Here is a 27130-nt window from a genome sequence, read left to right on the forward strand (position 1 = left end):
TTAAGTTCTAGGGTACATGTGCATAACGTGCAGGTTTGTTACATATGTATACTTGTGCCATGTTGGTGTGCTGCACCCATCAACTCGTCAGCACCCATCAATTCATCATTTATATCAGGTATAACTCCCAATGCAATCCCCCCCCCCTCCCCCCTCCCCATGATAGGCCCCGATGTGTGATGTTCCCCTTCCCGAGTCCAAGTGATCTCATTGTTCAGTTCCCATCTATGAGTGAGAACATGCGGTGTTTGGTTTTCTCTTCTTGTGATAGTTTGCTAAGAATGATGGTTTCCAGCTGCATCCATGTCCCTACAAAGGACGCAAACTCATCCTTTTTTATGGCTGCATAGTATTCCATAGTGTATATGTGCCACATTTTCTTAATCCAGTCTGTCACAGATGGACATTTGGGTTGATTCCAAGTCTTTGCTATTGTGAATAGTGCCACAATAAACATACGTGTGCATGTGTCTTTATAGCAGCATGATTTATAATCCTTTTGGTATAAACCCAGTAGTGTGATGGCTGGGTCATATGGTACATCTAGTTCTAGATCCTTGAGGAATCGCCATACTGTTTTCCATAATGGTTGAACTAGTTTACAACCCCACCAACAGTGTAAAAGTGTTCCTATTTCTCCACATCCTCTCCAGCACCTGTTGTTTCCTGACTTTTGAATGATTGCCATTCTAACTGGTGTGAGATGGTATCTCATTGTGGTTTTGATTTGCATTTCTTTGATGGCCAGTGATGATGAGCATTTTTTCATGTGTCTGTTGGCTGTATAAATGTCTTCTTTTGAGAAATGTCTGTTCATATCCTTTGCCCACTTTTTGATGGGGTTGTTTGTTTTTTTCTTGTATATTTGTTTGAGTTCTTTGTAGATTCTGGATATTAGCCCTTTGTCAGATGAGTAGATTGCAAAAATTTTCTCCCATTCTGTAGGTTGCCTGTTCACTCTGATGGTAGTTTCTTTTGCTGTGCAGAAGCTCTTTAGTTTAATCATATTCCATTTGTCAATTTTGGCTTTTGCTGCCTTTGCTTTTGGTGTTTCAGACATGAAGTCCTTGCCCATGCCTATGTCCTGAATGGTACTACCTAGATTTTCTTCTAGGGTTTTTATGGTATTAGGTCTAACATTTAAGTCTCTAATCCACCTTGAATTAATTTTTGTATAAGGAGTAAGGAAAGGATCCAGTTTCAGCTTTCTACTTATGGCTAGCCAATTTTCCCAGCACCATTTATTAAATAGGGAATCCTTTCCCCATTTCTTGTTTCTCTCAGGTTTGTCAAAGATCAGATGGCTGTAGATGTGTGGTATTATTTCTGAGGGTTCTGTTCTGTTCCATTGGTCTATATCTCTGTTTTGGTACCAGTACCATGCTGTTTTGGTTACTGTGCCAGTGAAAATATTTGGTTTTCCAGTATTTGAGTGCTTTATATGAATTTTTTGTCTGAAAAAGCATTTATAATGGTCCTATATGAGAAATTTTCCCATCATTTCTCAGTTTATATAGGAAATCTAGAACAGTATTTGACCTTGTCTGCTTTAATATTGATCTCCTCAGCCATCAAATACCTGAAACATAGTAGGTGTTTTCTTAATAAATAATTTTGACAGCTGTGGTATGAATAAACAAACAATTGAAAACCCTTGTTGCCTTTCGTAATAACATGTAAGGTAAACTCTGATTTACTAATACATCAAACAGTCAAAAGTAAGACAAGAAATGACTACTATGATTGACATGGGCCCCAACCTAGAGGTAAACCATTCTACATAGAGTGGTGTCTATATTTGTAATGACTTCAACAACATAACACTTTTGACTTATATAAATTAATTATTTAATACACTTTTAAATATTATATTTCATTTTTATCTAAATGATGTCATGGATCTTTGAATGTATTTTTAACGTAGTATAAAATTATTTATAGTGCACTGACCATTTACCAAGTGGTGTGCAAACATAAGGAATTCATAAAGCAGTCTACTAAATTTTGGAGGCCAGGGAAGTCCAGTAAATATACTTTAAGACCTAGCCACATATGCATTATTTTATAGACGATGATAGCAAAGTGGAATATGACAATTTATTTTTCTACTGAAAAATGTTTCAGACAGTGAGGTTTTCCAAACCTTTTAGAAACCATGAAGGAAAGGATCCTTAACGCTGTGAGAGGAACTTAAGGAAGACTCCACAGATGACTGAATGCCTGACGAGGCCTGGGGAGAAAGAAACACAACAAGCAAAAACAGTAAACAGTTTATAATGGCATATTAATTAGTGATAATTTTGGGGCATAATAAACTGCTTTTACTAGATTTTCTATTTATCTTTAATAAATTCAGAGTATACATTTTTGTGTATTATCTCCACATAGTTGTATCTTAAATTATAGGGTCTTTTATTCCATTAAAATAATCTAAAAGTTGACCCCAAAACTCATGCATGGAATGAATAGGAGAATTTTATTTATCTAAATTATTACTATGTGTGGGCCAGGCACGGTGGCTCACTCCTGTAATCCCAGCACTTTGGGAGGCTGAGGTGGTCGGATCATGAGGTCAGGAGTTCGAGACCATCCTGGCTAATATGCTGAAACCCCGTCTCTACTAAAAAAATACAAAAAAAAATAAGCTGAGCGTGGTGGTGGGCGCCTGTAGTCCCAGCTACTCTGGAGGTTGAGGCAGGAGAATGGCGTGAACCGGGGAGGCGGAGCTTGCAGTGAGCCAAGATTGAGCCACTGCACTCCAGCCTAAGCCAGACAATGTCTCAAAAAAATAAAAATAAATAAATAAATAAATAAATAAATACTCTGTCGACAGAGCCAGACTCCATCTCAAAAAAATAAAAATGTAAATAGATAAATAAAATAAAAATAAAATAATGTATTACTATGCGATAAATTATTGAAAAAGTATTTGGAAGGTAATAAGAAAACATCTGGACTTTCAATTTTTTTTTGTTTTAATTATCCCCAAAAGAAAAACAATAAAAATCTGAATGTTTTGCTTTGGATTGCTCGAGAATGATTTAATTTAGATATAGTGAGCTTTCTTTTCTTTATTTTAAATATTTGAAGTTTTAGCCTCTTTTGCGATTAAAAACATTCTTTGGAATAGTATAATGTAAAATATTTTATCTCTAGGTTATTTCTTCAGTCTAGAAACATTATTTATATAGATGTAGATCCATTTGGGATAAATCATCTTTGCATGTATAAGTGTGCTTATTCTGCACAAGCTTTGCCATAAAGTAGAGGCAGTTAAGATTTCCTCTGGGCTAAAATATGACAAGTGAGCATCTAACTTACAAATATATTCCACTTTCTCTGTCTCTCTCTCTTGAACATCCACTGATGTGTTCTCCTTTTCACATAGAATTCTATTATATAATAGGATATATATATATATATTTTTTACATAAATACCATAAACATGTGTACTAAATATATGAGGTAAATAATTAGAAGTTGCTTTAATTTAGATGAAACCATATTTAGGAACAAAAAAATTCCTTTACAATGTAAGTATTATTAAATTGGTAATATTTATTATACCTAGTAAATTAATATTATAGAATATTTAAAATATATGTGGAAAATAACAGCCTAAGAAAGGAAAAATACTCTTTTAACATTGTAAAATATTGAACCATATACTATAATAAGCTCTACATTACTGGATGAAGTCCAAGGAAGTACTGATAAAAAGGAATTTGTTTATTATTCTGCTCAGCCTTTATTTATCAAAGGAGACAAAAATAATATAAACCAGTGTTCCTGTAACTTTGGAAATTGATGTCTATATAAGCTATGGCAATTCCTAGGCATTTTTTTTGGTCAATAATTGTACAAGATATAACATTTGGAAACATGCAATAATTCATAAGTGAAATATATCATATATTTCCTTTTATTTGTCTATAAATGAATCTTTTATATTTTAGTGAAAATGTTTTTTATGTTTTCTTTTCAAATTTTTTGCGTACTAGATTTAGGCAGTAAATAAATTATGCAGTTGCTATCCTTCTGGGTTTATAGAATTTACTATTTAAATGCTAATTCAAGATGTAGAAAGAATATTTCAGGAACATGTTTATTGTCAAATCTTCTCTCACACCTTTTGTTTATGGTATTCAAACATAAATTACACTGCTAAGTGAAACTTACACTTTAATCTGCAGCTTCCCATCTTCTCGGCCAGTTGAAATTATTTCTGTTTTTCCTTGGCTACTCTCTCTCTATTCCTCTCACTCACCCATTTCAGACCAGACTTCATGGTTCTGGCCTCTTTTCTCTTCTCTTACAAATCTGTACTTTGCTGGTATACCCATAGCCCACAGCTTCAGCAGTTATTTACAAACTACACCACAAGCTACAATCTCGGTTCTGAGTTCCAGAGCCCATTCCTCAATCTCAATCTCTGTGTATGACAACTACTGATATTTAGCATACACTAATTAATGTAATTATTTTATCCAACACATTCATCCCACCTCCTGAAATTTACTATATTGGCTTCGCTATCTACATGGTAACTTATGTTAATAAATTGGTGACTGAAATAGATTCTCCCTTTTCTTCACTCCCACCATCCAAATAATTTCCGTATATGAAAAGTCTTATTTTGAAATGTCATGTAACTTTCTTGTTAATTGTCTATCTCTACCCATGACTTTCAATGTCTAGCCAAGTATTTATATAAGCAAAACAGCTATTCATAATCTAAATTTACATGTAAACACAAACGTTATTAAAAATTGTTAATATACAAGTAATATATAAATTCTTAAAATTTTTAAGACTTTCTCTAAGCACACAGCTATCACGTAAATAGAGGAAAGATTCTACTTCAGCATATTACAATAGATATTTGCCATTTTAGAAACACTGGCAGTGTCAGTGTCAGTGCTGCTTGTGGTATTTGAGTTGTCAATCTAACATTCATCTTTTTTGCTTTTATACCCATAGTTCATCTATAAATAGTGGTATATTTATTTAATACACCTAAAGGTCAATTTTTTTTGTTAAATTAAAATTGTGTTTTAGAGCTTTGCTCACAAACATAAGCCACCAATGGACCTATGTTACCAACCTATCAACTGCTTCTCTGTTTTTAAATGAGGTAGGGATTAAGGGAAAACTTTGTTGAGAAATAAGTGACGTGGATTGCAAAAGTATTTTATACTTCTAAGATTTAAAGGAAGTTTGAAAATCATAGACAATATTATTAATGTGGAAATAAGTATTTTAATCAGAAGAGTGAAAACTCATTTTTTTTGTAGAATAGCATAGATGATTTCGAAATATGGTAATTTAGTAATATTCCTAAAAACTGAGAAAGCTTGCTAATATAACCTAAAATTCAAACTACATTTTTTCTATTCCAGTGAGAGTTATGCTATCTTCAGTAGACTTGAAAAGATGGAGCAAAATGTCAAAAGTATGTGTAATAAATTCAGTCATATGAATTTTTATTATAAGTGAAGAAAGGTTCATGCGGAAGAGTAGAATATAAATTTTTGTCTCTTTTGTTAGCCTGCTATTCTAGGCCTGAAAGAATGAAGCTTTAAATAAAACATATTTAAAAGAAATTGCTATTCAAGATAAAATGAGAGCAATAAAAATGTAATTCTAAGACTGCATTTTCTCTTGTAATTAATAAGTATTCCATAAAATTTAGAAAATTCAAACCAAACAAGCAGAATTAAAGAAAATACTCAATATATCAACACTAAAGGGTAACAATTTTAATATTAACTTGTATGTTCTAACTCTGTTTTCCTGGTTTGCAAATATAACTGATACCTTAATCAAGTGGGTCTTGAAGGATGAAAACAAACAAACAAACAAAAAAAAAAACAGAAATTCTTCCTGTAACTGTCCCTGTGAACCTATGCCTTTCCTTGGCCACTGAATAAAATCAAAGACAAAGACCATTATTTTTCTAATGAGTTTTAGATAATAAAAATTCCCCCAGGAAACCTGAGTCATAGAAATAGCTTCACTTCTGTAATTAAAATGTCCAATCTTATTCAATACTTACTAGGTGAATCCTCCGGAACCCCAGTGATTGCTTAATGAGTGGATAGTACTCATGGGGTATTGAGAAGGAAAGAAAGTGTATAGTGTATTTACCTGCTAAAAACTCCCAATGTGAAGCCACTTAACTAATCAACATTCTTTACCCAGTTACTTTATTTCCTTGAGAGATTTCGAAACACTGGGTTAATTTGGGGGCATCAATTGATTAGCATGGTCATCATGTTAAATGATCTCCTGGGTTGCTGTGATAATTTACAAAGAATCTCTCATGTGTGAATTTTCAAAACTTTGACTTACGTCCTCCAGAGCTCTATTCCAAGCCATTTAGCAGCAATTATTTTAGACAAGGAGAGTATGTCCTGTGATCCTGAGCATAAACTTTTGTAGATTCCCTAATTTTAATATGCCCACTTAGAAAAGCTATTCAAAGCAGGAAACCTCATTACACCTCACTGTCCTCATCTAAAAAAAGGAAATAATGATATTATTGTTCACTGAATTATTAGAATTAAATAATATATTTAATAGCTTAAAAACTTAAAGTATGAAATCACAAGTTTATTGTTCTTGCAACCATATCAAATCTTATGCAGCTGGCAGGAATTCAAGGCTTTCTCAATAGGCTAGATCAATTGAATTTGGTCTCACTTTTTAATATCCAGAATTTAATATCAATTTCTATCATGGAGTTGATGATCAATAATAATTTACTTAATTCATGAAAAGTGGCAATTGTCATATTACTTTTCAATATGAGTAATTATAAGGAATATGTAACTAATGCCAGCATTTGGTCAATTTAGACTATAAACAGAAGAAAGAACATCCCAAGTTCAGTGCATGGTGCTCTTATTGGCATATGATTTTAAAAAGTTAGTTCAAAATTAACGACATGATTTTAAATGTATAAAATTCAAACAGCACTTCTATATTATCAGCATTATTACTACATATAAGCAAGTGGTCTTCACACCACATATTAATAACCAACATGTAGATTGCATCACATTATGTTGGACTAGGCAAAACCATTGCTTGAAGATTTATGACAAACATAATCTATCCTAACCTTGGAATTGAACCAACCCAGATAATCACTTCTATGTTCTCTATGTGGTATGGAGGTAGGAAGCAAATTGAATTTACTGAAAACAAAGATTGTAAGAAAAGCAGTTTTCAATGCTCTCTTAATTTTCTCTTTCAGGGTAGCCATGATATAGTTAGTTTTGCAGTTTTTCCATTTGCTAGTCTTTTTATTAAGACATATTATTATTGCAGAAAATGCAGCTATGGGAGTCAACAGAGATAACAGATTAACTACAAGTCATTGGTAATGAATATTCCAACAGCTAAAGGAATCATATTATGAGCAGTGATTTAAAAACTCAGTATAGTTCAGCAGCATTTTATTTAAACCATACTGAAAGACAACATAACTTAATGATTAAGCATACACTCTGGAGTTAGACTGTCTAGCTTTGAAGTCCTTCTCATTCACACACTGTGTAAACTTGGATTATTTACTTAAATTGTCTGGATTTTGAATTTTCACAAGTGGCAATCATGAATGGCCAAAAAGATTTTGACTTGTAAGAGCAATTGTGAGAATAGCATGTACAAAAAAATGAGTTACTAATTGTTGTGTAAAGTTGTATCTTTATATAGTACCAGGGCTAATGGGAATAAGATGCAAAAAGAATAATTTCAATTTAGTGTAAAGACTGTATTACTAGTCAACTTCAGCTCTTTCACTTGGTAGAAAGTTTCCTTTGACAGGAGAAACGAGAACGTTGGAGATTTATAAGGATGTTGAAGAGGGATTTGCACAATAGAAATCTCGCTGAAATACGTATACTTTTTATATTCATATTCTATTATTCACAAGGTGAGAATCTTTATAATGATAACTTAAGATGTACCTAATAATACCCTGGTTGAGACTCATAAAATTTAAACAAGGTAATATTGTCAGGAATTCTACTTTCATATTTCTTGACTTCAGCAAAGTTTAAACTTCTAATCTTAATGCATTTTTTCTTATTAAATGATAAATATTAAATTATTTTCATGAATCTTAAGATCATTTTAGTGTTCAAATTAGAAGATGAAAGTATCTCTGCATATTAATATAATAATATATAGGTTAAATTTATTTTACTGATCATTTCAAATGTGTCTCTTTAAATACATAGGGCATATAGTAAACATTTCTTCAATAAACATTCAAAAATAAATATATCAAGAATATGAGGGCCGGGTGCAGTGGCTCATGCCTGTAATCTCAGCACTTTGGGAGGCTTAGGCGAGTGGATCACCAGGTCAAGAGATCAAGACCATCCTGGCCAACATGGTGAAACCCCGTCTCTACTAAAAACACAAAAATTACCTGGGCGTGGTGGCACATGCCTGTAATCCCAGCTACTCGGGAGGCTGAGGCAGGAGAATCGCTTGAACTCGGGAGGCAGAGGTTGCAGTGAGCCGAGATTGCTGCACTCCAGCCTGGTGACAGAGCAAGACTCCATCTCAAACAAACAAACAAACAAACAAAGAATGGGAACAAGGGTTTTCTACAAAGGAATCTGCAAAAAAGATGTTATTCCAGTGAGCAGTTTGCAAATGAGACACAGCCTCTGGTATAAAAGGAAGGTGCTTTCTGGAGAACGAAGAAAGGGTTTGGGTTTTATAGCAAAAGTTCTCACCCAGATTTCAATCAAGCTTGTTTATGCAAATGAATAATTCAAACTTGCTAAGTGCTGACTGGCCACCACAGCTGAGTTCTGATTGGCTGGGGCAGATGCGTTCTGGTGGGTTGTCTCAAATGAGCTTAGATTGGTTGGTTTCCAAGCCTCAAACCAGAAATCTCTGTGAGATATTTCTTTCAAAAGGCAAGTGGGGTATGGCGGGTTCTGGCTGCAGTTTATCTTGGCCCAGGCAGCAGGAACTGGTTTGGCTTCATTACAGAAAGAGTGGTCCTGTGATACTTTTACGACACCTTTCTGAGAACTTAGAGTACATGGCCAATCCCTCACCTAGCCATGGCTGCTTACTTCTGCTTCAGCTCTCTTCAGTTAGTCACAGGGAGACCATCGAGGATCCATCTATTTGAACAGATCCTCCATAATAGATCCTTTAATAAGACTTGTTGCTTTTAAGATGATAAGGCACAATATATTGGAAATGTACAACAAGCAATCATACATACTTTTCATTATGTATATAATGGAAAAGCTATGGTATTGAATTCTCTCTTTCAGTACTGTAGTTCTCCAAAATTATTTTAATTCTTCACTATCTACCCTTTAAAATGTTACAATGAGATTGTAAACACATCACTTGACTGAGAATACTCTTCAAATATACCATGATAAATCTATGTCCTTTTTCTCAGTTCCTATTGTCCATGAGCTTTCTCTTTTTATTAATTAACCTCTCCTTAAAATGTTCCTGTTGTTGCTTCTCTATCTCATGAGAATCGCCTTTTCCTCCTGTTCTAGAACCAACCCATATTGGACAAACATGAAAGAAATTTAAAACTCCATCAATTAAGAAGTCTCCAGATCATATCTGTTCAATACTTACCTTTCATGAACTTAAATTTCTGGCTTTCTGTCAAATATTTCCAATATATTCTGCCTTATCATTTCAAAAGCGACAAGTCTTATACAAACTCATTATGGGCTGGGCATGGTGGCTCACGCCTGTAATCCCAGCACTCTGGGAGGCTGAGGCGGGCAGATCACCTGAGGTTGGGAGTTCAAGACCAGCCTGACCAAGATGGAGAAACCCTGCCTCTACTAAAAATACAAAAAAAAATTAGCCAGACAAGGTGGTACATGCCTGTAACCCCAGCTGCTCAGGACGCTGAGGCAGGAGAATCGCTTGAACCCGGGAGGCAGAGGTTGCGTTGAGCCGAGATTGTGCCATTGCACTCCAGCCTGGGCAACAAAAGTGAGACTCTGTAAAAAAAAAAAAAAAATCACACTCATTATGCTCGACAATATGTTAACTATCTCCTGAACTTTTCCATTACTGCAACAGATATCATCAATTTATTTTGCAACCACATTGCAAATTTGTTTCAAAATTTAGGTTAGCATTCAAAAACTTCTTCACTATTTACCCTTTAAAATGTTACAACAACATTGTAAACACATCGCTTGACTGAAAATACTCTTGCCCCTAAACACTTTCTGCTATTTTTTTGTTTTCTTTTGCCAAAAACATGTAATCTGTCTACCCCTGACCAGAGTCATCATTGTCACCCAAGCATATCATAGATACTTCTTTCAAATTGTCTGCAACTCTTCCTTCATTGTTACATTTAATTTATCCTTCAACTCATTATTGGAAATTGATTTACCTACTCTAGTCCTTAGTACTATACCAAAAAACATAGTTAAGTGTAAAGGTGACTTAGGTTAAAGTGCCTGCATGGTAAAATAAATATTAGTTACGTTTATATTCTTGATAATGACAGGGCATTTTCTTGTGATGTGGATTCTTTTTCACTGTTTTTTCCTGTTTTCACAATTAAGAATTAAAATATGTTAACCAAAATATCATAATATACATTAACCAAATAAGTCTTTGCATTTAACTGATGCTCTGTAAATGTTGTTTCCATTCTATTCTATTTGCATGTACAGTGTCTTACATATGTAAACATGACATGAGTTTCTTGTTTCTGTTTATGGTAATAATTAGATAAATAATTGATTATTTCACGAAAGGAAAGATGTATGTTTTCCCTGGAACAGAACCAAAGACAGAAGCTAATGCACAAAGTTTTTTGGGAGATACACACTCTCAGGACTACAAATTTGAGGGGAAACAGGAAAGGAGGACAGAAAGTAGGGAAATCGAATGCAAGGTGATGTATTCTCAGCTGTTCACAAATTAATAAGAAAATGGAGTTAGTAGTTTATAAGGACAGATACCTTCTAAACAGGCTACATGGAACTACTGTGATGTAGAGCTGTCAATCAATGGGATGAAAGGAAACGAATTATCTGCCAAATAATCTTGTCTCTTTTTCTCACAGGTCAGAGTTTATCCCTCTGTCCATGATGTCTGTCTCTTCCAAATTATGTTAATCAACTCTGTTGGGCTGGTTTATATTCTAGATCCTAGTGTAGTAAAACTCTTACTGTGCCTGCCAGCAAAAGTGCCCTTTCCACTAAAACCCAGCATCTCTTGCTCTACAAATCCTAAAGGTATGGGAAAACAAAGGACACATTCGTAAGTGGATTACTGGGAACAATGGTAAATAAGGCTAATCCTAAATCCACATTTTGTTTCCCTTATCCGTAAATTCTAACAACTGGGGATACGTAACCAAATGTCAGCTGTTGGTTTAATTCACTTGCTGTATATTGGAGAACCATGCTGCACCATGCATTGAGCTATATTCAAAGCTGGTGTTTAACGTGAACTTTCATGAGGTATATGATGAGAACAATGAATATTATGTGCATGAGCCCATTGTTGTACTGTATTTGTCATAAAATATGTTCATAAGGAATATTTTTTAAGTATATGATACCAATGATTCAGAAATTTTATAGGCAATCCAATGTTATTGAAGGGCATAGAGGGAAACCCATATCCAGAGTATTTATCTATTCCAGAAAACATAAACGTCTGCCCCACTCCAAGGTTGAAGGAGACCTATGTAGTTTACTTCCAACAGCTGGCCTATCTCTCCTAAAGAAGTGTGCCATATTAAGAATTAACAATGTTACAGTAAGTTCAGCTAGGCTTTGTGAGGGAAAGCTCATATTTTTAGGTCCATTCATAACTTCCATTTTGCTGTCATGGTCCTCTGCTTGTGGGCCTATTGTAGCAACTTTGAAATGGCTAAAGAGTGAAAATTGCTCTTGTTCATACTAAAAATTATTCTGTATACCCGATTGTGGAGAGCCTCCTCTCGATTGGACACTGTCTGCTAAGCACTCAAGAAAGATACTTTGTGATCACTCCAGGATTGCCATTTGGTTATCCCAGACCTCCTTGCCTAGAAAGCCGTGCATGTTCCTAACTTAGGCCGTCTCACTTTTTCTTCATACAGAGTAGGCATCCAAGTGTGCTGTTCACAGCTATGCCTACAAGATGGATTTCCTTGTATAACTGTCATGATTAGCATCAATATATCATGCTAATGCACTTCTCACCTAGGACTGAATTCTCTCCTTTTTCACAAATTTGTTGTAAGGGGCCCTATTTAAGACTGCAAGATTGCGATGAAGAATAGGCATGTATTCCTTTTGCAGAGGATGACCTTGCCACAGAATTTTAAATGAGTGAACCAGGATTTTATCAATAAAAGTAGCTTGTTTCTTTTCCCAACATTCTTATCCCCATGTATACTTCCAGAACTAACTGATTTGCACGTCATATTGTACAAACTTCAGGGGAGCTTGCATAACCACTTGGATTTGCTTGCCCTTGCCCCGTTAGAAATAGATAGTCTGAAGAGCAACGCAACAAATAGAGTTGAATCATATTTCTAGGTGCTTTCAAAATTCAAAGATTTCCAATAAATTTTGTGCCTCATTTTTTTTTCTGGTTGGACATTGCTCTTTACCTAGAGGAGCTCTACTGCTATGCTCCAGACTAAATAATTAATGAAAAGTATACAGATGCAGAAGATTCTTGAAAATCATAAAATGAATCTCTCCACTTTTGGCATACATGTGTATAACCAGGTTGTGTAGAATAATTGTTAGTTTCTATTGAGTGAATACAATTACCATGGTGACATTATCAACAGAGTGGATGCCTGTGATGTTTTGTAGAATGTCAGGCCAATCAAGGTCTTGCAGACTGTTTTATGTAAAAGAACAACAGCTCTGAGAAAGTGAAAGAGCTCTGTGAAAGTCTGCTGTCATCTTTGTATATTAAAACAAGCTGCTTTTGCACTTCCCTTATAATTTTATGATAATGAACCTTGAGAAGAAAGCATTTGTACAATCAACAGTCTTATACCAAAGTCCTGGGCAACTGTGAGGCTATTCTCATTCCTGGGATTATCACCTGAGGGTTGCTCCATGACTGAGGGGATATATTCTTCCTCACTACAATCTTCCTGAGTTTGGCTTGTGTTTCTTTCTTATGGCTAACTCTAGACACCCTCTGTAGATGAATCACAAAAAAATGTGTAATTTTTATTGCATCTGTGATATCAGTTGCAGCTGACTAAATTCCTTCAGCTTAAGTAATAATCTTTATGACAGACATGTCAGATGCCTCTGGTACCAAAGACTGAATACAGCATTGGACCACTTATAATCAATGGTGAGTCTCCAGGCCTTGTGCATAAGCCACATGTGGCATTGAATCTTTGTGCACAAGCCACATGTGGCATTGAATAGAAAAAAATATGTCTCAAAGATAGTTTTTTTTTTTTTTTTATTCATCAGAACACTGATATTGTTTTAGAGAGACAATGGCACTAGGCATCATTAGTTGGATAGGTTCATAGTTTTCCATATGCCCCACTAAGATATCCCTAATGTGAGCAAGTCCTTTCAGGGTTTGTGGGTAAAGATGAGCAGAAGTACATATAAACAATGCATATATACTAATAACATACTCAGTAGTGGGGCCATAACTTTGAAGTTTACAGGGGTTCAAAGAACTCACTCTTATCTGGGCCTGACAAGGGTCTCATCGATGGTAACCGCAGATCCAAAAGCAAAGAGATTATTTGTTTCCCTGCATCCTAGTGCCAAGTGTTGCAAGTGTCAGTGTCACTTGTGCACCACATAGCCAAAAGGTCCAAGAAGTGAACTTCTTTCCACCTCTCCATTAAACTCTGATCTTGGCATAAGACCTCTGCTCTCCTCCGGGGAGCATAAGAACTCAGGCAAACTCCTTGTCTTAGTTTTAAAACCCAGTCCTGAGGTTCATGTAAAAGTTTTCAGGGCTCTACAATTCATCCTTAGGCTTATTGGGAGGGGAAGAAGGAATAGCGTTTGTGTCAGTAATAGAGGCTATCCTAGAGCAGACCGTAGGGGGCCACCTAAGCAGGAATTATTGGGTGGGGAGCATTATTAACCATTGTTATTATTATTAACCACACTCCGAGATCTCTTGAGGAAGACCCTTGACTAAGCTGATCTGGAGAGGGCACACACTGACCACTTTATGCTGCATTTTCTACTGGTCAATCTTTGCTGATTTGACCATGACTACTTTTTCCATGGTGAGGAATTTGTCAGTTAAAACTTGGGTTATGTAGAAGTTCTATTGACTTGAGTTTTTGTGGAGGTTTAACTGGACTCAGTAGCCACAGGGAATGGTACAGATAATCCAATACATCTAAATCTGGTTAATGATCTCATCATGTGATAGTCTCATGCTTTCTTTGTGCATCCAAAGGACAACAGAGTGACTTGCACGGCTTCTATATCCACTATGAGACATGTTATTCAGTGATAGCAGTGGACTCACCATGGGTGGGTCAAACCTGTTGGGACTCAAATAGTCATCAACTGAGGATGGTGAGGGTATCAGGTGTTTGTGTCCTCTGACAGCCTGCCTTTTCCTTCCTCCTTAGGCAGTCAACGCACTCTGAAGGACAGGGACATTTAGTGACACACCCAGCAAGAAACCAATGTCCCTCGCTAGGTTTAACAATATTTTCTCATTTATTGTGAAGGCAAATTTAACTATGTTTCAAACACTGTGTTTCACAAAAAAGAGTGCTTTTTCATGCACAACAAATACCTATAAATACATAAGTAAATAATTGTACATTTCTAATGCTTGAAGAAATAATAAACACCCATTTCCAGAATTGAAACCATCCAGGATGAAAATGTGAGGTATGAACTTCAGTCGTTGTTTATTTTTCCTGCATCTTAGTTATAAAATATATTAATGCTCCATGCATTTATGTTTTGTACCAACTTTCATATTTAGTGCATCATGTATAACAATATATGTTGTAATGTAGCTAGTGGTTCTTTTGTTTGCTGAGAGATACATTAATAGCAGGTACTAAATTATTGTTTGACAAACTCTTGAGAAATATTTCTTACAAATTTGTGTAGCTACCAAGAGGATTATCACACTTTATTCCATTTTTTTTTTTTTTAAGTAGAGTATATGCTTTCATTAGTTTCCATTTTGGGATTTTGTTGGTGTTAATTTTTATAGTTTGTTTTTCATTTCCTCCTGAATTTCTTTGACAATTATTGTACTTATTTCTACTGCTAAGAAAAGCTTCAAAAATAAGTTAATATAAGTGTTGTGATTTTTTAATGTTGGTTGTAAGCAACTAGTAAATTATTCAGCCCAGAAGGGAAATAATCTAAATCCTTTTATTAAGCAATAAATGAATGCAAAATCATAATTAAAATTTTACATGCTTCTGTGGAGACCATTTAGACCTTAAATTGCAAAATTGTAATGTATTCCTCATTGAATAATGCTAATGCTGTCTTTTACTACAAAATAGTCAATGTGATTATGTAAGTAACTTCTATACTGACTTCTTTCTTTCTACACATGTTTTTTATCCCAATTGTCTAGCTATTTCTAATTATGTATATAACAGGCTTTCCTGAAGTATCATTTACGCTTATAAGCATAAGGACAAAAGACTAAATAAATCTTAGGTTGACAATAAAATTCTTTAGTTCATGGAAAGGTTTTTGTTTTTGCTTTTTTCTGAGACGATAGGGTATATACTTTTTTTTTCAGTTTTCTTTAAGTACAGAACAAGCACCACCTGACACAATATACATACTTTCTTACAGATCAAAGTAGATTCTTCCAGCCACTTTTCTGAAAGGTGTCCTAGAGCAGGAAAAGCAGAGATCCTGTCTTGCATTACAAGTTTCTTTTTCTAGTAAGGTTGTAGAGGAGCATTACTTTTATTCTTTCATCAAGCACTGGAAATCATGTCAGAAAAATTATATGATCAGGTGCCCTGGACAGTTTACTGCAATGAAAAGAAACAGGTCTCAATACATAGGTATGTTATTGTCTCATGATTTAATTTTCAGTGATACTATTTTCTTCTAAACTGTCAAAAACAAATGGCTTTTATAAAGATTGTACAGAGATTTATCTTTTCTCCTAAACTTTCTAGCCCCACCATTCTCAATGACTTTGCTAGACACCTAAAGAATATTGGCAAATACTGATGTTCAGAAATTTATCAAGCAGGCAGAAGAGATAGGTTTATACTCTACCAGGAAGTTACTGTACCTAATATTACTAATTATAAAATAAATACTACTACTCTAATAATTTATACATGTATATTTAAACTTTGCAAACTAATGAACGTATTTGAGAAGTTTATTAGTTTTGTTAAATCAAAAAAATGGAAGTAGTATAGTTTAGCTGACTGGAGTATTTTTTTAATAAAATTTATAAATCATTTCTATAGGTTCCTTTCTCCTACATGAGTAGACAATAGGTATCACATATTAAACTTTCGACCAATATATATCCAGTATGAGAAACGACCGAATTATTACAAGAGCTAATTTTCCCAAAATAATTGCAAATGTTTTGCATAACATTCCAAAGTTTAAATATTATTTTTTTCTAATATCTATTTATATTCAAACCAAACCAGCAAAATGTTTATTAACTACATGTGGTTATAAAATCTATATTCAAGGTGAGGAGATGATGTCTTAGAATTATTAAATGCATTTTGCCTGGAAAATCTTGACTGGAAATGATCCGAATTGGAATAGCATTCCTTTCTTATTAAAAAGTCAATGTTGTTTCCACGGTAACTTCTAACTCCTCTTATCTATTTAACAGCATTTTGTCTGAGACCACTTACAGTCATAGAATCACATATATTTAAGGGAGTTATAATAACAAAAATATATTTTCTCTTGTATGATAATCTTGAAGAATGGCCACCAGAAATTATTTCTGACACTAGAAACAGTCTTGAGATAATTAGAAATACTTCTTTTTAAAAAAATTAATACCCTCATATTTTGTAAAAATATAGTTACTATGAATTAGGGAGCCACCACTTAGTGGGTGCTGTAGAATTAATAAAGAAAACTGAAAACTGGCAGTCATTCACTTCAGTTCCATGGAGTTGTATCTAGGTAATTTTGCTCTAGGTAAGGGAAACTCGGCAGAGGGTTCATGTGTATGATAACAAAACATGTATGGCATTTAGTAACTTTTCTGCGTAGTACCATTTTCAAGGAAGAAGCTAACATATAATTTCAACACTTAAAAAAATTATATTCCATGTTTATTTCTTAAGAACTGATAACAACATACAGAGAAAACAGGAAAACATCGTTAAACCTATACATATTAACATCTCTTTGAATACTTTTCTTTGTCATGTAATTTAAATAATATTAATTAAACAAGTATATGTTTGTGTATATATGATAAAAATGTATGCAAATAAGCAATATATAGTCAAAATATCTGCTGTTTGTTGTTTTATTTATCATTTCTAAAGCAATAAGAAAAATGAAGGTATATTCAGAAGGTATAATTTCAGCTAAAACTATATATTTAGTTCTAGTATCCTTTCCTGGTTTTGAAAATTAGGATCTTTTATACAGATTAAAGAATGGTAGTTCTTTAGCCTTTATAATGAGATACGTGTGTGTGTGTGTGTGTGTGTGTGTGTGTGTGTGTATGTATACACACACACATATATATATATATAGAATAAAAAATATTAATCTGCAGGCATTTACAAAGGTGATAAACAGAATAGTAATTGATTTGCCCTTGCATGAAAGAAAATTACAAGAAGGCAGATGTTACTTCAAAAATCGGACAATTTTCTAATAGAACTATTCAGCAGTGATAGGGGCTTCCTCACAGGGTCATGGGTTTCCCATCACTGAAAATAATTACTGGGTAATCAGTGCACAGAAAAGTGCATGGATTGTGAATTAAATTAAGTGATTTCAAATAATGCTTCTAATTTAAGGATATGTTAGATAGCGGTAATTCCTATTTGATATTCTGTCTAGATAATGAGAATTGGACCAGATGACACCAATATTTTCTTAGTGTTTTTTTAATCTATGATCTATTACAAACATTTTCTTTTTTGGAAATTGTTATTGAAGAAAGGACAAAAATGTAATCTGGTCTCTTTTATTTCACTTCCGTTGTCATCCTCTTCAAATCACTAAATTTTTCTTCTTATTATAAATGGATGCAATTATCTTATAATACTATCCCCTCACTAGAAAGTAAAATTCTTAAGGCCAGAACCTTTCTTTTTCAATTTCTGTATTTCCAGTATTAAACATATACTACGCATAAATAAAGAATCCCGTAAAACATGAATTAAATGTTTTGATTATTTGCCTTGCCTGAATATTTAATCCCTGTGTCAAAGTTGCTGACTGAACTGTTGAACACTATCTTAGAATTTCAAAGGGAATGGAGACTCGTTATGAGATTGTCACAACTTGCTATTTTACTGGGGAGAATGCTGAAGCTGAGAGGAGCTCACGTATAGTCATACTCATGGTCAAGATAAGGCTAGGATTAGAAACTCAGCCTTTTGTCCTTAAGTCTATGACACTTCCCATTATACTACCTGGCCTATCTATTTGATTAATTTTTTTCTGGTTCTCCTCACCCATCAGCTTGAATGACTGAATAATGAGAAAAATAGAGAAAATAATGTAATATAGCCTCTAGAGCTAGCAAGAGGAGGTTGAAGTGAAGGGTAGGGTCAGATGCAGAATAGTAATGGCTAACACGTGTTCCTTCCTATGAGACAGGCACTCCTCTAAGGATAATAAATTTAATTTAGTCTTCATACTTAATTCTGATAAGAATGCATTATCATGGATGCTATTTTCATCCTCATTTACATACAAGAAACCCAACTCCCTAATGTCACACAGTCAGTAAGTAGCAGAGTTGACATCTACATCCTGTTCAACTCTCCAAATTAAATCACCCATAATCACCATATCATGTTGTGAGACCCAGAAATATCAAGAGTTGTAAATAAAATCCAGGTAAGCATCTCAAGAGTAAGGGTGCATATATGTCACATAGGTCAAAGTCAGACATTAAGCTCAAAATAGATGGGTGAGGAGAACCAGAAAAAAAAAAAAATCAAATAATAAATAGACAAGGTAGTATAATGGGAAGTGTCATAGGCTTAAGGACAAAAGGCTGTTTCTAATCCTAGCCTTATCTTAACCATGAGTATGACTATACGTGAGCTCCTCTCAGCTTCAGCATTCTCCCCAGTGAAATAACAAGTTGTGACAATCTCATAAAGAGTTTCCATTCCCTTTGAAATTCTAAGGTAGTGTTCAACAGTTCAGTCAGCAACTTTGACACAGGGATTAAAAATTCAGGCAAGGCAAATAATCAAAAGCCCAGGAAAATTTGTTTTAAAGCCTGAAAAAGTTAGAATCTTGACAGCAGTATGTCAGTGCAGCAACAATAAGGTGATTATTACTAAAAACATTTGATACTTGAAGGGAGATGCCTTTCTCAACTCTGCATTTTTAGAAAGTTTAAATTCTAAAAAGCTATATATATGTACATATATATATGACCTATGCAACAAATATGCATATATGCAGCCTTACTCTTAAGGTGCTCACCCGGATTGTATTTACAACTCTTGATATTTGCTATCCTCCATAAGGGATGTGGGAAAACTAGTATTTCTTAAAGGCATTACTCCATAAAAGAAATAACTTAGAAATTCTTAAAGATTGGAAATAGTTGTGATGCTTTCTTAAGTTTATTTGAGATTTTTAAAGTAAGTTTTTTTTAATTAAAATTTTTATACATTTCTCCAACGATGTGTGTCAGTTTCCTAGATCTGCTGTACAAAATTCCACAAAATGGGTGGCTTAAAATACATTACAATTACTTTTTCACAGTTTTAAAGACTGGAAATTCAAAGTCACATTGTTCCTGGGGTCATGTGTTTTCCTAAAGTGTCTGGAGAAGAATCCTTTCTTGCTTCTTCCAGCTTCTGTTACTGACAATCTTTGTTATTCCTCAGTTTGTGGTAGCAAAACTACACACAATCTCTGCCTCCATCTCAGATAACCTTCTTCCCTTTGTGTCTCTCATTTCTTCACACTGAGTTCTACTCACTGTGTATCTGTGTGTCTCAAAATGTCTCTTGGAAAGACCACAGTCATTAGATTATGGTCCATCCCAATCCAGTATGACTTTTTCTTAAGTTAATCAACTATATTTGCAAAGACCCTATTTCCACCTAAGGTCATATTCTTAGGTTAATGTTAAATATAACCTTTGGAAGGGATGCTGCTATGATTTGTGTCCCCTCAAATTACATATGTTAAAACCTCATCCCCACTGTGGTTATATTAAAAGCATTAAAAGCTAAAGGACATGGTGAGGTATTTGGATCATAAGGGCTCTGCCTTTATAAATGGGATTAGTGCCCTTGTAAGAGGCCAGAAGAAGCTTGTTTGCTTCTTCTGCCGTATGAGAATACAGCAAGAAAATGCCATCTATAAGGAAGAAGCCCTCCCCAGACAACAAATCTGCTGGTGCCTTGATCTTGGATTTTCCAGTCTCTAAAACTGTGAGCAAAAATGTTCCATAGTTTATAAATTATCCAGTCTAAGATGGTTTTTATAGCAGCTCAGAAAATAAGTAAGACAGAAATTGATACTGAGAATTGAGAAATTGATACTATAACAAATCACTAAAAATGTGGAAAAGGCTTCGGAACTACATAATGAATAATGGCTGGAGGAGTTTTGAAATGCATGCTAGAATAAACTGATATTGCCTTGAACAAACTGTAAAGGGAAATTGAGGTGAGACCTCAGAAGATAACAGTAGACAAAGTCTCAGATTACATAAGTCATTGCGATCAGAATGTTGGTAGAACTATGACAGTAAAGACCATCCTCATGAGGTCTCAGATTGAAATGAGGAATAGGTTTTTGGTAATTGAAGGAAAAGTGACCCTTGTTATAAAGTGGCAAATAACTTAGCTGAATTGTATTTGCATCCCAGCGTTTTGTGGAAAGAAGAAATTGTAAGTGGCAAAATACCTGGCAGAAAACATCTCTAAGCCAAGTATCGAAGGAGCCACGTTGCTTCCATCGACTGCTTATAGTAAATTTCAAGAAAATGGAAATAATTCAAAGACAGAATTTAAAATCAAAAAGGAAGCAGATCTTAAAGATTTAGAAAATTATCAAGCTGACCCTGTTGTAAAAAATGAAAAAGCTGTTTGATAGAGAACACCAAAGCTGAGGCTAAGGTTTACCACCTGTGCCCTCTGGGGAAACAGCCACTGTGGCCTACATTGTACCTTTGGATCCAATGAAATAGAAGACTGAAAATTTCATTTCAATCTAGTACATAATGTAACAGGAAAAAACATTGCCTCCGAAGTCAAAAGATGAATTTTTCAATCTCAATCCTTAAAATAGTAGAACCATGCATGTATCATGAAACCCTCATCCTTGCTTACAAAGGATGCTTACAGAATTAGAAATTTTAAAATCTTTGACCCAAAACATTAGACCCAAAGATTATATTTTTCATACTTACCTAATCAACCTCAACCAGAGGATGTAGCCAAATTCCAGGATCCCCTTTTGTTTTTTCAGGTACTTGGCATTGTGAGCCTCCTAAGAACTCATCTTTCTAACCAATAACTATTTAGACAGATAATTAAATAAATTCTTTATCCTCTGGGGCATTGAAATGAAGCCAGAGATTATGCAGTGGTCTGACAAAGGATTTATCTTCCTTCCATAATGCTTAGAACAGTGACTAGGAGTTGACTGTAATTAACTAATGGTCACAGAATATAAGATGGTAAGACATAAGTCTTAACACAGTAGACTTCCATGAGAGAGAGATTTCTTAAGTTAAACATATAGTATATAATGTGTTGGTTTGATATTAGCTACTCATTAAGTAAACAAAATTAAAGTTATTTAAACAATAATAAAATATGTTGCTATAGTTTAATATCCATATATTAAACCTAATAACAAAAAGATGATAGTTGAAGGGATTTAATTATGTTGTTTGATACAATATTACCATTAATTTTCAGCTAATTTTCAGATAAAAAAGTTATATTGCTAATAAAATTTCAAAACAGTTATATTTATATTATTAACAATAATTAATGGGGGAAGACCATAATTTAATTAACGCACAGAAAAAATGAATATTAGAAAATATGTTTATGTTAAGTCCAGGAAATCATTAAACAAACAAAAAAACCAGTACAAAACTTCCATCTATTCAGGATAACACAAAACTACATTTTTTTAGCTAGAAAAATTATTTTAAAATGTTATGAAGAAGCCACAGTAAATAGTAGTTTAGCTTTTATTTTTATAACTGTCCTGTCTTATGAAATGGCAACTTACGTTTGTTGCCAAAATCTTTCTTTATAACAAGCATTTTTAACCCATATGTAGAAAATGGGTGTATGTATGTATGTGTGTTCATATGAGATTCAATATATTCAACTATGGCATCACATACTATACTCCCTGTTATTATGTCTTTATATGGATTTCACTGGCCAGAAAACCGTATGTCTCCATTTCCCATTTTCTGGTTTAAACTCCTTTCTAATATTCTAGGTTCATCTGAAAAGCTGGATTCTACAGTTGACTACTATCATTTTCCAGATACTGCACTTTTTATAGGTGTCTCCCACATGGCGAGTTTTTTATTCAAATCCATTTTGTCCTTACGATGATTACCAGGGCCATATATCAGGGTTTCAATAAACTTATGCCGAATGGACGATTGGATAAACCTAAGAAAGACATTGTACAAAAGGCAACCAGACCTTTTGTTATATGATCTTCATAGACAATAAGGAGTTTGCTAACATATGCAAGCGGTGTAAGAAACTCATTGAATTTATATTTTCTCTTTTAGCAATAACACATAATGATGTTAAAACAATTAATTTCCAGAACCTACAGTGTAGGTACCATAAAGGAAGTATCATTAAAATGAGGCTTGATGGAAAAAAGAAAACAGCAAGGAGAACTTGAGCAATTCAATAAAATGTAGAAGAAAAAAAATTAACACCTATGTAATAATATGTAGGTAAGTGTGAAAGATGTGATACCAGCTCCTAAGGTCCCATTTACTTACAGCAGTTTGTAGAAACGATGCTGCTGGTACCAAAAGATTTAGTGTAACTTCCAAAAATACAAAATTACCTGAATATTCTCTAAGTTAGATGAGAAAGAAAAAGAAAAAGAAAAGAAAAACTGCTGTAGTGGTATTAAATGAAACTATTATCAGAGCTGTCTGAAAAAGAAATCAAAGTATAAAAGTCTATAGCCTTCCTACCAGATAGATTTCAGTTTGACTCTCAGTTTTCTGGAGGCCAAATAAAAAGAGAAATCTGATGAATTTCATAATTTACAACATCCATGATAAAAGCAAACTAATTTACTCAGGAGAAGTGCAATTATTCTTGCTGCTAAAACCTGAAAGAAACTTCTCCCAAGGGTCATCATAAAGAAGACACTATAAAATATAATGAAATATGCCTCGAACAGTATCTTTATGACAGACACCACTAGGAGTTTCATAGAGCTGTTTTTTATGATATCCCTCACTATATTCTGATGGCCTAGCTATAGAGTTCTGTGTGTATTTTAATGGAGGCATAGATTTTTTAGTAACTGGAAAAAAAGATGGACAAATCTTTCAAAGATTCCTCAGAACATCTTTAGCTTAACGTAAAAAAAACGTTTTTTTTTTTTTTTTAAATCTGATGGCAAAACATCCCAGAACACTTAATTTGTTAATTACATGAATAGTTATTGGACATCTACAATTTACATAGCACCCAAAGGAAACACAAGGAACAAAACAATTTCCTGGAGCCAAAACAACTACTTTCAGTTATTCTGGGAAGTCAATTATTATAAATAAAGACATTATTTACAAATTGTATTATTATTATACAATTAATGTAAATGTATGACAGACACCCTGAAAGAAAGTAAGTTAGTGCCCTTTTGTGAAAGCTGAAATTACTTCAGCTCCAAGGATATACTGTAACACAGGCCAGGTTTCTCCTCAAAAAATAAATTTGAAACTGCTCTAACATACAGATGAATGGTTACTTGCTGAATCCTCTACTCTGTTTAGGATAGTCACAATGCCTTCTTTGCAAGAGTCTTAGTGTCACTCTACTGCAGTTTTTATACTAAAATATGTGTCCTGTGGATATTGCTGCCATCACTGTGGCTTTAAAACTAGAACCTGAGAAGCGTTTGTTATATTGTGGAGCTATCCCAGGAGACATGGGGAGAGGTGGAGCAGAGAAGGCCAAACAACAGAATCTCTGTCCTCTCTCTAAACATGTATCGTCCACAGAAGCCTTTTTGCTTAAAATGTAAGAAAGTTTTTGACAAGTAGTTTTAAAAACATGTTGTTAAAACACTATACTATCTTGTGCTGTTTCTACAATTCTATTTTTCTCTGCAGAGATTATCAATTCATGTATTCAGCAAATATGTACTGCTCCTCTGCTGTTTTCTAGGCTTTCTGCCAGGATCTAGATATACAAGGTTATATAAATCAGGGTCTTACAGCTTAAACTTTGTGAAAAGATGTCTACGTTTACCAAAGATTAGGCTGCAGTGTGGTATCTGCTGTGGCAGGGAAATACCCACTACATACCATAAGGGGATAGTGAAGCCGTCACCAGGTCAAATGGGACTCAATAGAAACTTGAGGAACCATATATAATAGGGAGCTCTTGAATTGAATCTTAGAATGTGGCAGAAATTTAGAACAGCAAGGTTGATAAAAGTCATTTTAAGCAATGGAGTAAATGAGGGAGGACATGTCAAACAAGATGGCAAATTGAAAAACAAAGAGAACCAGAAAAGGTATGAACAGCAGCTTGCTAAAACAATAAATTTGAACCAAAAGATAAGGAGAAATCATAAAACAAAACAAAACAAAACAAGAGCTTCAGAATAAAACCATGAGCACATTTATGTTTTGGAAATATTATTCTGGCATCATGATAGAGGATGAAACTGAGAATCTAAGAATAGAGTTAGGTAGCGTAATCAAGAGATTATGGGAGCAATCAGGAAGAAAATAAATGGGAATATGAATTAAGCCAAATAAGTTGTCGTGAAAGGAGGGAGGGAAAAGAGATAATAGCAGGGTGGAACATACTGGATTTTGTGACTTCAGTGGCCTATATGTCCCATTCTTTCTCTTTTGAATAAACAATGGTGCATCTTATAGTGCTACTTTTATCTATGCAATTTTAGTATCATTTTCTGACTCTCTATATATGTCTATATATATACAGTCAAGCTTTTAAAAATGTGAAATGTTATTTTTTCCTGTTCACCAAATGTTATACAGCAGTACACTTGAAACTTGAACATTTAATCACTTAGCACGTTCTGCCGGCATAACAAAGCTCAGTATTATAATCCTCCACTTATTACAAGATCTGTGCTGTCTGGGATACATTTACACTTCAATTACAATTACAATGCTTTCATCTTAACAGTTTCTAGTTTCTGAAGGATTGAGTCTCAAGGATTATGTTATAATGAGAACAAAGGTTATTGACTACTTTTCTTATTTCTTTCTGAAATGCTTTACTAGCTAAATAAAAGTGAAACAGAATTTATGCCAAGATGTTTTCTCCCTGCAGGAAAACATAATGGAAGTTATCAGAAATCAAGAGTTTTTACTCCTTCCAGCTGAGGAGCTCCACAAACTACTGGCCAGTGATGATGTCAATGTTCCTGATGAAGAAACCATTTTCCATGCATTGATGATGTGGGTCAAGTATGACATGCAGAGTAGATGCAACGACCTGAGCATGCTCCTTGCCTTTATAAGACTGCCACTGCTTCCACCACAGGTAATGATGTGTGATACTGTTTCAATAGATTCAATGTACTGAAAAACCCTATATTAAAAGTAAACATCAAAACACATTTTAAATTAAGTATTCACATTTTTAAATGTCTTTATCAAATACTGTTTTTAAGTGAAATGTGATGGTGGAAAATGATGTATGATGATGGATCATGGATCTAAATCCTATCTCTGCCACTGATTGACTCATGGCAACTTACATGATTATGATAACATCACTTAATTTCTCTGATATTCAGTTTCTTTATCTACAAAATGTGATCATACTGCCATACAAACGTTTTGTGAACATCGGTTACATAATACATGTAAAATGCCTAATCATAATACAGTGTCTCCTATCAATTATTTGACCTAAGATGTATTAATATGATCATCCATTGATGTAAATGCATATTCTGTGTGATTTTCAAAGCTTCATTGCATGGTATTTCAACCTCTGCAGAGGAATAAAACGTACTTAAATAGTAGAGAGTTATGATTTAACAGTACTTAGCAATTAGAATTATGGAATGTTTAATAATTGGAGCTAAGGAGCCTCTAGACACCAAGTGAGCCAACTTAACTTTATTGATGAGTTAAGTAGGGTACAGAAAAATTAATAAGATCATTAAGTTCACTCAACTTAGAGGAAGAGTGGCTACTTCTCTTTGATTCTGAGTCTTGTAAGTTTAAATTAATTTGCTACAAAATTCTCTATGTACAGCATTGTTAATTCAGGGTTTCTGGCTGGTAAATTTATCCAAAAATAAGCTTGAAGGTGACCCTAACCTCTAAGTTGATGGGTAAACTTGTTTGTATATATAATTTGTGTGAGGGAGATGGAAGGCTTATATCATTCATCAGATTCCTCATTTGAATCTAAATCACAATCACATTTTTACTAATCCATATGTTACTAAAAATGTAAAACAGAGAATTAGGACTTTTAGTTAAAGAACAGTAGACAAGTATGAAGTGTTAACAGTAAGTATAGAAGTGGGATTTATGGTCATATATTAAGAATGGCAAGTTAGAAACACATTACCATAATTGAAAAAAGATAAGCTTTATAAATAAGGTGATAATTATATTTCCTTTGGCTGCTAAGATGAGTACAGGAAAAAAAAAACAGAGAAAAATAATTTATGGAACTCAAATTATGTGAGGCTATCATAACAACAGACTCTTTTTTTTTTTT

General features: G+C 34.0%; 1 protein-coding gene across 2 annotated transcripts in view; it reads left to right on the forward strand.

The window, feature by feature from the left end:
• The window catches only part of KLHL1 (kelch-like family member 1), a 457257-nt gene that overhangs the window by 249986 nt on the left and 180141 nt on the right, over positions 1-27130 (forward strand). For both annotated transcript variants that reach the window (XM_011932164.1, XM_011932163.1), the window contains one exon: positions 25721-25933. In XM_011932164.1, the coding sequence (XP_011787554.1) occupies positions 25721-25933 (213 nt within the window). The remainder of the gene's footprint in view (positions 1-25720; positions 25934-27130) is intronic.

This window comes from Colobus angolensis, unplaced genomic scaffold, assembly GCF_000951035.1.
Source record: "Colobus angolensis palliatus isolate OR3802 unplaced genomic scaffold, Cang.pa_1.0 Scaffold94, whole genome shotgun sequence".
In the NCBI taxonomy this organism is placed as follows: domain Eukaryota; kingdom Metazoa; phylum Chordata; class Mammalia; order Primates; family Cercopithecidae; genus Colobus; species Colobus angolensis.